General features: G+C 47.9%; 1 protein-coding gene across 1 annotated transcript in view; it reads left to right on the plus strand.

Annotated features, from left to right (window-relative positions):
- The first annotated feature begins 927 nt into the window (after window positions 1–927).
- LOC141418514 (uncharacterized) overlaps window positions 928–17,559 on the plus strand; it is a 28,658-nt gene continuing 12,026 nt past the window's right edge. Inside the window, exons 1-5 of the mRNA XM_074059299.1 lie at window positions 928–1,104; window positions 3,132–3,284; window positions 9,255–9,403; window positions 12,116–12,253; window positions 12,587–12,732. Coding sequence (XP_073915400.1) covers window positions 928–1,104; window positions 3,132–3,284; window positions 9,255–9,403; window positions 12,116–12,253; window positions 12,587–12,732 — 763 coding nt within the window. The remainder of the gene's footprint in view (window positions 1,105–3,131; window positions 3,285–9,254; window positions 9,404–12,115; window positions 12,254–12,586; window positions 12,733–17,559) is intronic.

Here is a 17,559-nt window from a genome sequence, read left to right on the forward strand (position 1 = left end):
ACAGTGGTGACAAAGGCAAGTTCCTTCGGGGATTTACTTTTCCCAACAGCCCTGTCTCTTTCCTGTTTCTCTGGGATCTACTAGGCCTGGACCCAAAAAGAAGACCCCTTTCAATGTCAGGTGGGAAACAATTTTGGATAGTCTCTACCTGGAAACTTTCCTGAGTGGGAAAAGTCCAGTAATTCCTATAAGCCTTTGTCTCTGTGAGCCAAGTTCAAAGACCTCACTATTACCTTAAGCCATCAGACGGGAGGCCTTTCAGAGCTGGATAATTTTAAGAGACAAAATCAATATTAATGGTGGCATACTATGACTAGCAGAATAATGATTCTCTCTCTCTCTCTCTCTCTCTCTCTCTCTCTCTCTCCCCATTTGAACTCAGGGCAGGCTCTCCACCACTTGAGCTACATCCCCTGCCCTGACTAGAATAATAATGACACTGAAAATAAGCAGGCAGCTTTGTCACCTGCCTAGAACCACCCTGTGGGCTCAGCAGTAGAGACAAGAGCAACCAGGTCTCCACAGCAGTGCTCTTTACCACTAGGACGTATATACTGTCGCAAGATCTGTGCAAAGCGAATCCGATCGCTGTCGAGTCAGCGTCTCTGGTAACATTTAGGGCCCAGGATTAATGCTAATTTGCATTCTCTTAGATCTGAGTCCAGGGCAGCTTCTCCCATCTTAAAGAATCTTTAAGAAAAGAAGCCATGAACATGGAAATTAGGAGTGAACAATTCTTCGACTGTATCTTGATCCCTAGTCCCATTTCAGATCAATGAAGCCCTCGAAGATTTTCGGAGAAGGGTGGATAGCTATGGCCTTCCACAGTTAGCAGGAGAGGAAGGTCTGTGCCTTACGAAGATCTGCTGTTAGCTTGCAGGGAGGGCTACTGTGTTCAGAAACCAAGGAATCTCGTTCTCGAAAGCAATGCCAAGAATAAAGGAAGGAAAACGGAAAGCTAAAGGGGCTCCCCTGGCCACTCCGGTTCTTCAGAAGTTCCTGAAAACGTATGAGAAGCACTGTGCGCTGTCTCAGACAGCCATGTGTCCAGCCATCAGAAAGGACCTGAGGAACAGCATTGACCGTGAGCAGCCCCTCAGGAAGGTGAGTGGATGAGCTTCCTCCCTTACTCCCCTCTGAAGTGGCCTCTCTGGGGTTGGTGCTCCAGGACCATGGAGCCCAAAGTTGGCTGTGTCACCAGCTCTCCCTCCCAACAGCAAGACGATCGAAGCCTTGTTCACCAAGGGTCTGCTAAGCAACCCTCCTACCTTCCCACCCTTCATCCCTGCCGGCAGGCCTGCTTTCTCCCTCCACTGCTCATCTGGACCGGCCACTGCCCCCTCCCACCCACAGCTGGAAGACCAGCGCCAAAGTCCCCATTTCTGTCACCAGTGTAGGACCTCTCCTGCCAGTACTCCTGCCTCCTGGCCTGATCCCCAAGCAGCTGTCTCCCTCCCGTGACTTCTGGCATCTCCCTGTCTTCAGGCTGGACCCCCATTCACCCACCCCTCGCATGAGGGCCATGTCACTTGGAGTGAGGTTGCAAAAAAGAATCCTAGTTTCAAAAGCACTGGTTTCCAGAAAAATGTCCTCATGTCATCCCTCTATTAAACTTAGGGCTTGGGTGGGAGGGGGACCAGGAGAGGAGAGGTCAGCAGTGAAGCCAGTGGACAACTCCCAGGAAGGAGGCACAGGACAGGTCAGAAGGGGGATCTTCGTGTCCCAAAGACAGGGGACAGACTCATGACGCCTCACCACTGGCCCAGCAATGTGGCCTATGGTTTAATCGCCATGCACAGGCTGATTTTCTGGATCGCTGAGTGCTAAGCAAGACCAAACTGAACACACTGCTAGAGATGGGGACTTTTAAGATCATTATTTTAGAGTGTCCAAATCATCCCACCATATTTCTCTTGGCAGTACTGGGGTTTGAACTCAAGCCCTTGCTCTATCTACCACAAGAGTCACACCCCCAGCCCCCGCCATATTTTTCTTGAATGTGTTTTTTGGGGGGTGGGGGGTATATGATTCCACTGGACGTCACACGACAAGAACCTTCTCAGGTTCCTCCCTCACCATTACCCTCCTTTCCTCTGAATGTCCTCCCGCCTCCCTGGGCTGCTGACCCCTATCTTCTCCTTCCTTCAGCCTCTCTCGCCACCTTGTCTACTCTGCCCACCCATCTGCCCTGATTTCTAGTCCCTTTCACAATTCCTTCCCACCCCACCCCAATCTCCCTGCTGGTTCCAATGAGGAACTTCCACAGCCATCTTCGGCGATAAAATAATCATTACTAATCTTTTTCTACTGTAGTTCTGCACTGTCGCCTCCACTATGTAATCATAAGGGTTAATCATAAGTGTTTTTCAAATCTGTCCCCCCAGAAATGCTTCCCAAACTCTTTTTTATTATAAGCATCATCAGAAATGCAATTAACATCACAAGCCAGGATGTGAAGACCGCTGTGCACCAGTACAACCATGAGGCATGGGGTTTTAGGGTTTTTTTTTTTTTTGGTGGTACTGGGATTTGAACTCAGGGCCTCAGGCTTACTAGGCAGGTGCTCCACCATTTGAGCCATCTGCCAGCTGTTTTTGTGTTGGGTATTTTCAAGAACTATGTGCCTGGGCTGGCCTCGAACCTGGATCCTCCTGATCTCTGCCTCCAGAGTAGCTAAGATTACCCATGAGGGCTGTTTAGGTTGGGTGGGCTGCTGAGGCAGAATCTCCCTTTTGATTGTGGATATCATTAAAACGCCTGTGAGACAATCATTATTATCCCTGCTCCATGAGATGAATCAGATAATTTCCCTTACTTTCAATTGCATTAAAAAAGGAAAACAACGAAAAGAAATAGCTGGTTGCACCCCGCTAAGTTGATTTTCTGACCTAATAGCGGGTAGGAACCTGCTGGGAAAACCTCCACCCTAAAGTCCCACAAGCTCGGAGGAGCTTCCTGAGGGGGTCAGTCAGTGTGACATTCCAACGCACACCTGATGCCCGTTCATAACTGTTTTAAACCTTCTGCCAACGCTGCCGAATGATGTTCCCTTTCCAAATATTCGGACGCATGGTGTCTCTTTGTGACATGCACCTGTAGGGTTGTTTTTTTTTTTTTCCCTTGTACTCCAGTTTGTGTTTGTAAAACCTGATGACTCCCTGCCAAGCGTCCTCCCAGTCTCCTTGGAACCTCTGCTTACGACAATTCGAGATGAGTGTTACATGCTGGGGAAAGAGGTCTGTGTCTGGGGCCTTCCGCTGAGCAACCAGGAGGTGGCCAGGCTTGTGAGTCACAGTTTTAATACTTCTTCACACCTTAAAATCAAACGCAAGCACGTAACTAACCCTCTGCATTCCCACTAGTGTATCTGGCTGTTGACCAACGTGCTTCAGGGTTTCCTGGGTTTTGTTTAATGTACTCTGATGAAATATTTCAAACTTATAAAAATGGAGAAAAGAGTAGAGCTGGCGTCCATGGGCCACCACCTACATGTAATAGACCTTTTTAAATGAGTAAATAATTACAGACAATTACAATGTAACAGCTGAAGCTTCTTTGCCTTTTCCCTCTCATCCACCATCCAGCAGTGACACTGGTCTAGGATTCATGTGTGACAAGCCAGGTGCACTTCACGGTTTTCAATGCATCTTCCGTATGTACCTATGTCTAGTTACATAAATGGAGTTACACCTTGTGTATAATTTTGCGACTCATCTTTTTAACTCACATTTTGTTGTCAAGACTGAGCCATGCTTGTTAACTTTGTGATTACACATACAAGTACACAGGAATCCTTCTTTAAAACTTCAACCTCCAGTATTGCTAGGGAGAAGGACTTCACTTTTGGAAAAGGCAGATCAGCTAGTTCAGACTGACTCCTTCACTGAGAACAAGCCAGGCTAAAACACAACCGCACACACACAAACATACAAACACACATGCACACACACACACATAAACACACACATAAACACATACACATACATGGCCGTGTCCTAAGGGAGGATGGAGACCCGGGGAGGAAAACATCCTTGGGATCAGTTGAGGGCTGGCAGAATGGCTCAAGTGGTAGAGCATCTGCCTAGCAAGTGTGAGGCCCTGAGTTCAAACCCCAGTACCACCACCACCAAAAAAAGTAAAACTGCTATGCAACAAAAGACACAACCAGTAAAGGTAACCCATGGAATGGAAGAAAATAACTGAAAGATTTTATAACAAGTTAATATTCAGACTATATCTAGAAAGAATTATCACAACAAAAGAACAAACACAAGCAAAACAAAAAAACAAAACACAAGCAACGTGACTTAAAGTGGGAAACAGACTTTAGACATTCTTCAAAGAAGATTTCCAGCCAGGTGCCATGGCTCACACCTGCAATCCTACTTACTCAGGAGACAGAGATCAGGAGGATCATGGTTCAAAGCCAGCCTGGGCAAAAAGTTTGCAAGACTGTATCTCGAAAAACCCTTCACAAAAATAGGACTGGTGGAGTGGCTCAAGGTGAAGGCCCTAAGTTCAAACCCCAGTACCACCACAAAAAAAAAAAAAAGAAAAGAAAAGAAAGATTTCCAGCTGGGTGCTGGAGGCTCACACCTGTAATACTAGTTATTCAGGAGGCAGAGATCAGAAGGATCACGGTTCAAAGCCAGACAAGCAAATAGTTTATGAGACCCTGTCTTGGAAAAAACCTTCACCAAAAAAAATAAAGAAAGAAAAGAAAAGAAAAAGGGCTGGTGGCGTAGGCCCTGAGTTCAAACCCCAGTTCTGCCAAAAAAAAAAAAAAACAAATAAAAAAAACTCCAAATGGCCAGCAACATATGAGTTTTTGATATCACTATGTCACAAACGGGCTGGGTTTGTCTGTTCTATCTGGATAGAAATCACAGGTGGGCAAGGGACGGCTCCCTTGCTGTTGACAGCCCTGAGTTCCAGACTTGCACAACCTGGGCTTCGAAATCCAGCCCTGAGGACTAGAGGCCCGTGGCTCCGGCTGTCAGAGCTGGAGGCTCATTGCTCTGGGCTTACTGTCCCAGCACTCAGCAGCTCTGAGCTTCGGATCCTCGCCCTCAGAAGCTCTCTCTACTCTCTCTACTCTTCTGGTGACCTGGGCTTGCAGCCTTTTCATCTCTCATCTTCATTACCATCTTCAGTAATACCCTCTCATCTTCGGTTTCCAATACCTCCCCCATCCATAGTAGTCTTAACTTCCTCGGATTCTGCCCTTGGTCACCTGGAACACTGTGGCCACCTCCTTGCTGTGGCTGATCCTGGAGCTGGAAGCCCTGGCCTGCTGTGCCACCAATAAACACAAGTAGGCACCTTTCCTGGAGCCTAATGTGCACAGGAGGGAGCCTCCCAGGCTAACTCCAAGAGTGACAGTCTACTTTCATAGCCACAAGAGGGGTGTGGCATGCTTGTGCACAGACTGCAATTTCACCAGTCACAGCCCTGCAGATGCACAGTTTCTAGTTCCACCAATCACAAGTCTCACAGAAGCACCAATCACAAGCCGGCCTAGGTACAGCTTCCTTTCTGTCAATCACAAGCTTTTTGCTCAGGCACTAGGGTGGGTGCTGGGTGTCCTCCCCAACTTTGTTTGAGGACTGCTATTACAAGGTGGCGGGGGTCGGGGGGTGGAATCCCCTGGAGCAGCTGCAGGCAGGGTCATCTGGAAGTCATGGCTGAAGTGCAGTCTTTGGCACTGGAGCAGCTATGACTGGAGCAGAAGATCATGGCTTCAGCAGTGGCCATAGTTACAGTTCCTTGCAGTTGGAGTGAGTTTCCTCAAAGCAGATGGGATGTCATGATGGCCATCCTGCTGGTTGGCCAAAAGTGAGATTGCCTGTTTGACAGCTCACTATTCAAGGCAGCTGGCACAAGGGAAGGGTCTGACAGCTGGCACTCAAAGTGTCAAATCAACCCAACAGTTTAGCTCATTTGCTGGAAAGGTAAGCATTAAAGGGTGCTTGCAATGAAGAGCTGTCATTGACACTAACATTCTTATCAGTAGTTCACTCATAACTAAGTACCCTTGCAGAGAGCAGGGCCTCTGGACTTGACTCTGGGAGCGCCACTGTGGAGAAAGCAGAAAGTAGCAAGTGTTTGTGAGGATGTGGGGAAAATGGAGGTCTTGTCTCCTGCTGGTGGCCGTGTAAAATGTTCTAACAGCTATGGAAAACAATATGGCTGCTTCCAAGTTGAAAAATGGATCCAGCAATTCCACTTCTGGGTATACATCCCAAAGACTTGAAAGCAAGGTTGGCCTCCCGGAGAAATCAGATATGTTCGGAGCAGCATTATCCTCAACAGACGACAGGGGAAGCAGCCCAAGTGTCTATGGCAAATGAATGGATGCACAGAATACCCAAAAGATTATGGGGACGTCAAGAGGAGGGAATTCTGACACGTGCTACAGCGTGAATTTGCTCTTCAACGTCATCGTGCGAAGTGAAATGAGTCAGTCACCAAGGGAAAAACTGCACTCTTCCACTTACCAGGGGTCCCTACGGATGCCAAGTTCACAGAACGACGAGTGCCGGGGCAGGGCGCAGGTGGTACAGGGTTTCCCTTTTCCAGGTGAAGGAGCTCTGAGGATGCATGGTGGTGAGGGCCACACGACAGTGGAAATGTGTTTCACGCCACTGACCATACACTTACGAATGGTTATGATGAGAAACATTTATCCACAATTAAAAGATAAATGTAAAGCTGGGTGTGGTGGCACATGCCTGTAATCCCGGCACTTGGGAGGCAGAGGCAGGAGGATGGCTACAAGTTTGAGGCCAGCCTGGGCTACCTATCGAGTTCCAGGTTAGCCTGGATTACACAGCAAGACCCTGTCTCAAAAGAACCAAAATAAATAAAATTTTTGAAAGATATTTTACATATACAACCAGCATTTTTAGTTACTTTTACTTAGAGCCAATGAGGGCACCCAATCGTCTGAAGCCAGAAATAAGAGTGCTGTTCAGACACGTTTAAAGTGATCTTTAACCTTTTTCTAAAACGTAGCCCTCTTGCAAACATGGAGGCTGCTGACGCGTCAGTCGTGGGTGGCGGTGGTCCTTGCCCACAGCAGCACTGGCGCTTTGGGACCTGCTTAGCACAGACCAAAGTGGACGTGGGCACTGACGACGTGCCACCTTGGCTCCTCGATCAACCCCAGCTGGAGAAATCCAATCCATCCAGCACCCAGCCTGGGGTCTCTCATTACAGAGGCCTCAGCCTTAGCCCTGCAGTTAAGGTCACATATGCCTTTTTATCCTGAGTCAAGGGATAATTTGGAATCCTGTATCATTACATGTCATTACCTCAAAACACCCCGAAGCTTCCAATCCCACCAAACCCTCTTCTAGCCTTCAATTCTGACCTCAAGGAATTCTCAGCATATGTGGTTATTTTGTTTTCATTTGTTTATTTATTTATTTTTGTGCCACTGAGGTTTGAACTCAGGGCCTCGCACTTGCTAGGCAGGCGCTCTACCACTTGAGCCACTCTGCCAGCCCTTTCAACTTTTAGAATGCTTTTTGGATAGGGTCTGTGGAGGTTCTAATTGCTAGAGGAGGTCCTCATGACACCCGCCTGGCCTGCAGTTTAAATGGCTTCTCCTTTCAGTCAGGCAGGGATTTAACTGTCACTAGTACCCTTGCTCACCACAAGAAATGACCTCAAATAGACCCTTCACCCAGGAACTAAGGACATGGGAGGGTCCCAGTTGCTCATGTGTGTCCCCAGGTCAACAGAGGTTGACCTTGAGCAATCCTGTTTCTTTTTTTTTTTTTTTTTTTTTAATGATAATACTGGGGTTTGAACTCAAGACCTCCTGCTTGCTAGGCAGCAACTCTATCACTTGAACCATGCCTCCAGTCCCACAGACCAGGTCTGAACAGACCTCCAAACCCTGCTAATATCTATGATGGCGAATGACAAAGGATTTATTAAAATTTTTATTTAATGATAAAGACTGACATAGCCATTCTATTTAAAAAAAAAAAGAAAGAAAAAAGCTGAGGCTGGGGAGCTCAGTGGCTGAGCACCTACCTAGCATGTATAAAGGCCCAGGTTCGAGCCCCAGCACTGCTGAAGAAACACCCAGCTATCAGAAGATACATTTGTTGATAAGAAAACCAACCCCTGTCTTAGTCTGCTGGGGTTGTCGCAAGCATCAGGCTGGTGGCTTAGACAACAGTAATCTCACGCGTGGAGGCGGAAGCCTGTGAGCAAGGAGTGGCAGGGTTAGTTTCCTCAGAGGCCTCTCTCCTCAGCTCGCACTTGGCTTTTTCCTGTGGCTTTACCTGGTCTTCGCTTTGGCCATCTGTGCCCAAATTCCTTCCTCTGATGATGACACCTGTCATATCAGGTTGGAACCTATCCTCATGACCTTATTTTATGGGGTTTTTTTTTTGCTAATTAAATACTTTATTGGATAAATACAATATCAAATAAGCCACACTCAAATGTTTTCTCGAAAGAAATGAATTTTAAAGGCCTTTCTATTCAGGCTAGTGAGACACAGGACAGGCAGATATGCTCGTTACATGTGATCGGCTGATTTTTATATAGCACGGGTGTATTATTAAACGATAGAGAACACCTAATACAACCATTTCTACAGAACCAGGAAATAAATCTCTAAGACAGAAGATATTACAGACTTTATCTCTTATACCCAATCTCAGCAGTCTAATTCTTAAGAGGATGAAAGCCAATGGCTTTCCTCACAAGAGCTCACGACCAATGTCACTTGGCTATAAAAATCTATGTTTCTCATCCATTATGAGCATTGAGACAAGATTCATATATTCCCAGAGAAGCCCAGTGCACGATGTGGTCACTATTCAGTGACAGTGAGGACTGCATTTGAAACTGTCTCATCCCAGGAATGAAATGAGGCCACGACCTCATTTTCATGTGACTGCTTCTTTAAAAACCCTCTCTCCAAAGGCAGTCACAGTCTAAGGTCCTGGGTGTCAGGACAATATGAACATAGGCGGGGGTGGCAGAGGACCAAATCTCACCGCGTATCTCATCTCATCCCAAAGTTTATGCTTTCCATCTAACTCTTCAGTGAAGCTATGTTTCAACGGGAACTTCCTTCATTGTCATGTCACCTTTCCTTGGTGGCATTTGAAAATTATCTTAGAGGCAAAAAGGTGGAGGTAATTATCTTTATGACTTGGGACCATCACTGGGAAGGGCAGAAGCAAATTAGTCAGCGTGACGTAAGCCTTTTTTCTGCCCTGTCTTCTCAGGCGGTGCTTCTGGAATCCGAGGGGCACGCCCCCTGCCCCTTTACCACCCTGAAGCTCGTTGACTGCAAGATGGATCTGTGGTCTCTGGGACGCCTTGGGCAGGCCCTGCGGTTCAGCAGTTTGCATTTTCTTGTCCTTGATTTCTGCAAGTAAGGTTGAACAGGCTGACAGCTGGGGGAGGCCACAGCAGGGGAGGGCCAATGTCCAGGTTCCTTGGGCTTCGACAAGACCAGGCCTCCCTAGTATGGCATTGACGTTCCTGAGCCAACGTCAGGTTCTCGAGTCTTTCATGCATCTGTTCTTGCAACAGATATTTGTGGAAGGCCAGGTTTTGTAAGACATTGCGCTCACTCCTAAGGAAGACAGAAATACATATTAGATACTACTGCTGTCCAAGAGTGTCCTTGGTATGGTACAGAAGAAAATGAGCTCCTAATTATACAAAATGCAAAATAGAGGGCTGAGGACATGGCTCCAGTGGTAGAGCAACTGCCTAGCAAGCATGAGGCCCTGAGTTCAAACTCCAGTACCTCACCCCCCAAAAAAAATTAAAACCAAAATGCAAGGTAGAAAATCTGAATATCACAAAAGATGTTCATGTGTGTGTTTTGTGGTACCTCAGAGAAGGGAGACCACAACCCCTCAGGTGATGAGTCAGTCTTTACCAGGAGAGCAGGTGGAGAGACAGGTGAGGTGCCAGGAAGGGACAGAGCAAGTCCTCCTGAGAGCTGGTGTCCCAAGCATGTCAGGGGCTGGCCTGGGAACGAGAATAATAGTATCAGCTGTATCACTGTGTGTCAAGCATGCTGTGTGGTTTAGCTCATTTGCCCTCCCAACAACCTCCTGAGACGTGTCATTTCTGTCCCTAGAAAGAGGGAGAGAAGAGGGGAGACTTGTTCAAGGACATTCAGCTCTTAGGATTGGAGCCGTGATGTCTGATCCATGACCCTAGATTTCCTGGGGTCTATAATTTACCATCCACAAACAATTGTGTGACAGGAGTAAGTCATGGGACCTTTCTGGTCTCTGATGAGATGACATTCAGCTGAGAAATTTATAAGTCTGGGACTTTGCCCATGCAGTCACGTGGCCTTGACTCAATGGGCTGTGAGGTGACACAGAGATTTGTATCTGAAACACAAAGGTCCTTGAAAGAACTGGGGTCCTGTCATGGCCATAGTAGAAACGGAAGGGTACGGCAGCAACAGCCAGGGCCAGGAATTCTCCGTGCAGGTTCTTTAGGATTCTGAAATCCTGGGAGGACATTAGACAGGGTCTCCCAACACAGGGCAGCAGGAGGCCAGGGACCTCAGGACACCATGCCCTGAACGCGGGATCTGCTGGGAAGTCCTCCCGACTTCTCACACTTGATGGAAGCAGTCCCACTGCTAAAAGACCCATCTAGACCATGGGGGCCGGGGAGGGACACCCAGAGACCTATGCTAGGAAGAAGAGAAGGAAGAAATTCCCACCTTCAAGAAACATCTGTCTTTATTGTCACTTGAAATAATGCTGCTGATGCTTCTCAGAAACCTAGAGTTGTCAGGGTCGGGGAGCTGGGTGGGGAAGTCACTACCCCAGACCTCAGTACACGTTGCAGATAATGGGCCTCTGGGGGGGGGAGTTCTCCCCTGTCTTCTCTTGGGGACCTTCTTTCCTGTGCACAGCCACATCCCACATCCTGGGCCCTCAGTAATTGCTTGGGAGCTGGGCACTAGTGGCTCACACCTGTCATCCCAGTACACAGGAGGCTGGGATCAGGAGGATAGAGTTTTGAGGCTGGGCAAAAAGTTCGCGAGACCCCATCTCAAAAAATAGCTAGGTGCCTGTCGTCCCGGTGACAATAGAAAGTCTAAAATAGAAGGATTGCAACCCAGACCAGCCTGGGTAAAACAAACAAACAAAAACAAGACCCTATCTCTAAAATTCCCAGAGCAAAAAGGGCTGAAGGCATGCCCCCTGCTGTAGAGTGCCTGCCTAGCAAGTGTGAAGCCCTAAGTTCAAACCCCAGTGCTGCCACACACACACACCCAAAATTTACTTGAGCTATTTGTTTGTTGACCCAGGGTTTCGTGTAGCTGAGGCTGGCCTCCACCTTCGAGCCTCCTGCCTCATCCTCCTGAGTGCTGCTGGCATTACAAGTCTGTACCACCACAAGTAGCCCAATAATTACTGGTTAACGATTTAATAAATTTAAATGTTTATTTCTGGGCTGGTCATGGTGACACACACCTGTAGTCCCAATACTTGGGAAGTGGAGGCAGGAGGACTGCTAGTTCAAGGCCAGCTAGACTGCTTAGAGATACCCTGTCTTGAAAAACAAAATAAAACAAAACAAAAAGATTATTTCTGTTCACCTGCTTCATCTTAAAGTTCAAGCCTTTGACATTCTAAATTCCTTGAAGATGTCATTTTACCTCACCGAATCTTGGTTTCCTGAACCATAAATGTCACCAATCCTCCTCCTCAGTTCTGTGGAGGATATGGTGAGAGCAAGGACCATGAAAGGAGTGATAAGCAGTGGAACCTTCCAGAACCTGCTCTGGATCCACTCAAAGGCCCTTCTTACAGAGTCCTGGTGCTGCTGGCCTCTTTCCAAACTCCCTGTTCCCCTGCCAACTGGACCTGCCCACCCCTCTGTACTGCCAGCTGTGGGGTTCCCTTCAATGGGCCCTTCACACTGTCCTCCATATCTGGGCTGCCTCACAAGGCTGACCTAGCCCTCCCCCACAGCTGTCCCTGGCCCTGGGGACCCAAACTAGGGGTCAACAGAAATGCTGAAGACGACTTTCCAATAAGTAAAACCAATCGGCGACATTGGGTTTTGAAGTCTTTAATTTGCTCCTGTCATTTCATTTTAGGTTTGGAAATGAAATTGAGAGTATCTTCTCAGGCCTGGAGAGCAACCAAAGGCTGCGAGGCCTCAGCCTGCGTTACTGTGGGCTGGGGCCACAGAGTGGCTCAAGGCTGGGATCTGTCATCAGCCAGAGCGCCATTTGGTGAGACTTGTCCCCATGCCCACTGATCGTCTTGGATCTGTTTTGGCTTCTATTAGTCAACCTATTATGACAGTTAATTTTTTTTTTTGACCAGAAGAGAAAGATCCTTTAGTTAAGTTTGAGGATCGAGGGTGCCATGTTGAATGTACATTTGGCCAGCTGACATGACAGTCAAACATCTATTTTTGATGACATGGCCTATTATTTACTCATTTATTATGATTTTACCAATGAATTATTTCATGACTAGGTATGTTATCTGGGAAGACCTTGAGTCCAAACTTGAGGCAGAGCTAACACCCCATGAACAACGTGTTTCTCCCTCTTCCCCAGCAAGCTGCACCTTGATGGCAATTACCTGCAGTGCTGGGGAGCGCTTGCTCTCCTCAGACCCTTAGCAGAATACGCAGAGATGCAAGGGACAGACCAGCCAGCCACAGCCTCACCAGATGCGGGAAGTCCCTCTCAGCTGCTCCAGAGTAAGTGTGGGGAGCCTGTCCCCAACTTATGCTGGGGACAGCTAGGAAGAGGAAATGATTTCTGACTAAAAGGGGCCTTCTTAGTAGCCAGTGGAGATCCTTCTTCCTGAGTATATGTGGGAGGCACCAACATGGTCCCCAGAGATGTCTGGGTCCTAATCTTCAGCAGCCTCTCTCATGGCAAAGGATTCTTTGCAGACGTGATTAGGTTCGGGACATTGTCATGGGGAGGTTTCCTGGGTTAGCCCAAGGGGTCAAGTGTAGTTACAAAGGAGCTTTCTCAGAGGCAGGCAGGAGAATCAGAGGTAGAGAGATGTGACAGTGAAAGCAGAAGTTAGAGTGATGCAAGGAAGAGGCCAAGAGCCAGGCAACGTAGGCAACCTCTAGAAGCTGGAAAAGGCAATGAAATGGATTTTCCTCAGAGCCTCCAAAGAACACACTTGACTACAGGATCCATTTCATGCTTGTGACCTTCACAACAGTAAAATGATAAATTGTGTGATTTTAAGCCACTCCATTTGTGGTCATGGCTACAGCAGCTATAGGGAACTAGTATGGGGTGTTAATCAAACCCACTGTGTTAAAAGTAAAAGCAACCCAAAGGGGATGAAAGAATAGCATGGGATCACTGACTCGTGTCACCAGGACATCCATGGTACAGTTGTCTACAGAGATGCTGAGTCCAGGGCTCAGATTAGGAGCTGTTGGATTTGCAGCTCCTGACTCTGCTTCCCTCAGAGAGGAGGCTTCCTTCCCCAAGGCCAGGTGTTCTCTAAGCAGGAAGAGGTCATTGACGGTGTTTGCCAGCACTCCCAGGGCTCCATCTTTGTGACTTGTAATCTATCAAAAGGACGAGCCTCTTTCTTCCAATGACTGTGTCAAATTCTGAAGGAATGTTCTAATTGGTCCATTTTGGGTCATATGCCCACCTCTTGGATCAATCTGTGTGGTCCTTGTGAGCCATGATTGATCAGGACTTGTGGGGAGGACAAAGCACTGTGCAAGGCCCTGCCAGCACTACAGGATTCATAGCAAAGGAGTGCCCCCATCCCCAACAGACAGACAGGAGGACAGATAAGAATAACAGCTGCTTGCTCCCCTGTAAATGGCTTCTCAATTCTTTTTGTGTTTTTAGTTTTATTTCTTTGGCGGCACTGGGGTTTGAACTCAGGGCCTCATGCTTGCTAGGCAAGTGCTCTTACCACTTGAGCCACTCCACCAGCCCTCTCAGTTTTTTTTAGTAGATCCTAAGAATGCATATTCATGATACACTTGGAAACTGTCTGCTTTTAATGATTCCTACCAGCTTAAAGCAGCAAATGGCTAACAGCCCAGAGGCAGACCTGGGCTCAGTTCTGCAAGTTGTGAAGTCAACCTAACCTCAGCTTCTTAGCTGCAAAAATGAACATAATGAAACTACCCCATAGCATTTGGTGAGGACTGAGTGCTTTAATGGGCAGAACTTAGTACAATGCTTTGCACATTGTAAGTACTTGAGAGATACCAGTCACCACCACCACCACCACCACCACCATCGCAACAATGACCCTTTCCTAGAAGAGCAAAATCTTGAATCGTGTTGGTAAACACAATCACTCTATTTGCTGGGGAAGATGGAGGTAGACAGCTTGAAGTAAAACTACTTCATGGAAATGAACGCAAAGAACTTGTAACTAACAGAGATTCCGACGATGGCTATCACCCACTTGGGGACTGCCACAGAATCAGAAGAACATTGGCCATTTATTGAATTTGATAATTCAATCAATCCATTAAGTATACGAAAGGGGTTTGGTGTGTAGCTCAGTGGTAGAGCACTTACCTAGCATGCCCAAGACCGTGGGTTCAATCCCCAGCACCACACACGCACACACATACATCAAAGCTGGGGAACAATGTTTACCAACATCCCTGTAAAAAGTCACGGTCCTATCTATGAAATCGTATATTATAATTTGGGCTCTAAGTAACTAAGTGGATTTGTGATTTTTTTTTTCAATACTTGGGAATGTAGAAGTACCATCTCAAGGATTTGGCAGGTGGTTGGCAGGGGCAGGGGTGAGAAGGGTGAGACTAGAGAGGTAAAAGAAGTGCCAAGGATGTAGGAAAGACAGATGGCGTTCCCCTATCCAGTCGACCCACCTGGTTTCTGTTAAAGGGGACATTTACATTAATAACAAAAGATCTGGATTTGCTTTCCAGAAAACTAGGAAAGCCAATGTCAGAGTTGACAGGGGAGCATGACTGCCCTGTCACAGCAATCCCAGATGGCTAGGGACTGCCGTGGCTGACCCATGCCCTGCAATCAGTAGCCAAGAGACAGGCTCTTTTAAGCTCCTCTGTCAGGATCTCGGCAGTAACAAACCCACAAGTTCAGGTGCCTTTCTAGCTGGTCTCCTCCTCGAAGGCTAACTGTGAAACACTCCCTTGAGCCTTGACTTTCATCTAGTTCAACTGGAACATTTTAGCCATTCCCAATTCTTCTGTGTACCTAGCTTTCTCAGGCTGCCATAACAAAATATTACAGGCTTGTTGGCTTAGACAACAGAAATTTATTTTCTCACAGTTCTGGAGGCTTGAAGTCCAATATCAAGGTGCCAGCCAATTTGTTCCTGGTGAGGGCTGGCTCCCTTTCTCCCTGTGACCTCATGTGGCCTTTCCTCGGTATATCAGGTGGAAAGACAGAGGCAATGAACTCTCCAGTGTCTCTTTGTATAAGGACACTATTTTGAGCGATCAGGGCCCCACCCTAATGACCCTGTTTAACCTTAATTAGTCAGAAGTCCCGTCTCCAAATTCAGCCACATTGGGGGGGGCGGTGTTAGGACTTCAACACATGAAATTGGGATGGACAAAAGCATTCAGTCTACCAGTGTTGGTCAGATTTTCATCAGTGTGATAAAATGCCAGAGGAAACAACTAAAAGAAGCATTTATTTTGGCTCACTATTTCAGAGGTTTCAGTCCATGGTCACTTGGCTCCATTGCTTCTGGGCTGTGGGTTGTGAGAGAAAACATGGTGGAGACTATGAGGTAGAGTGAGGGGCCCACATCATGGTGGACAGGGGGCAGAGTGGCAAGAAGGGACCCAGTGACCACTTCCTCAACCGGGCCCTGCCTCCTAGTTTCTACTTCCTTCCAATTACCCATCAAATTATGAGTCCATCAATTTATTAGGGCAGAGCTCTCTTGGTCCAGTCACGATTGAGGACCAAGCCTTTAGCACACGAGCCCTCGGGGGACATATACGAGGCCACAGCAGTAATGCCACCCAGGTGCAGAGCAAAGGCCTTCCACTCCAGAGCTGGGCTGACAGACCTCTGCTCAAGCAAATTCACTTTCACATCTCGATTCAACTTCTTTGCCAGCAGGATTACCCTCAAATAGTTAGGATAAGGGTCACGTGTGACAAGAAAGCTAAATTATGGCATACAGCCAGCAGCCCCAGACCACATTTCTATTTTCGTAACAGTTTGTCAGGGTAACAAATCCTAATTTCCTTCTTTTTTTTTCTGTTTTTTGTTTTGTTTTGTTTTTTTGTTTTTAGACAGGGCTTTAGTAGGTAGCCCATGCTGGCCTAAAATAATCCTTCTGCCTCAACCTCTTGAGTGTTGGGATCACAGGTGCACGCTACTATGCCTAGGCCTAATGTCCGAAACTGTCTGGATCTCTTAAAGGGTTTCCTCCAACCATCTCGCAGTGTCTAGGGTCCCCCAGCATTCAGCTCCAGCTTCCTCCACTATACCCAACACCCTGATTTTGCTTGGGGAAAAACTGCCCTTTCCCTGTCTGATTGAGCGTCAGGGGGGCTTCAGTTGTGCCAGCCCTCCCCGGCCGTGGGTGGGGGGTGGGACCGAACCTCCAGCACCCGGACTTTGACACCCTAAAATGCGATTCAATTCCTGAGCACAGGATCCCCGTTCCCACCCGCAAAACCTGTCTTTTAGCTCACCCTGCCAGACCCAGGGTTACCCAGGGTTTCGTGCGAGCCGGGCGAACGCGGTACCACGAAGCCCCGGCCCAGCAAGGATGTTTGCAGAGCAGTGCTTTGTGAGGTCCCAATGCTTGCTTGTTGACAACAGATGGGCCCAGGTGCCTCACGACCCCTGACAAGTTTATTTGCTTAGTTTCAAGTTGTTAACATGTAAATACTTGACAGTCACTGAGGGACCCCTGCCCGCCCTCATCGTGGGCGTGTATGTGCGTGTGTGCGTGAACTCGTGAACGCAGAACAGTCTTCTAGGTGCTCCCAGGTTAGCGCTTAATCCGCTCATCTCTGCCTGGAGGCAGGGCTGCGAATAACTGGGGGCCAGTGTGCGCTTGCACGTGGAAGGGTCAGCGTTCAAGGTATAACGAACTAGATCCGTGCTGCAGTCTGTTAGAAGGCGATAGTCGACATGGAAAAAGAAAAGGCGGAGCGAGGTTCGGGAGCGTGGGAGTCTGGAGAAGCAAGGGCAGGCCTCCTTGAGAGGCAGGAAACAGCCCAGCAGGTGAGGCTAAGCAGGGAAGGGCGGTCCGAGCCCAGGGAGCCAGCGCTGGAGCAGCAGGCGCCTGTGCACATGGATGCCAGGGCCAGAGGGTGGCAGGGACAGGAGGGAGGCCCTGGCTTAGCTTAGGAAGGAGCCCTCCATCTGTGTGTCACACAGACCCAGGGAGTAGGGAGACCTCTGGGGGGTCGTCCTCCAGCTCAGCGGTGTCAACCCAAATGAGATGAGAGTTGGTAGTGGGGTCTGATCCTGCAATTCTGAATTATACCATTTCTTAGTGCTAGATGTGGGGTACAAAAGAAGGAAAACAGTCCAGAATGACTGCAGAGTGGTAAAATTGC

The sequence above is a fragment of the Castor canadensis genome, chromosome 17, assembly GCF_047511655.1.
Source record: "Castor canadensis chromosome 17, mCasCan1.hap1v2, whole genome shotgun sequence".
NCBI lineage: Eukaryota > Metazoa > Chordata > Mammalia > Rodentia > Castoridae > Castor > Castor canadensis.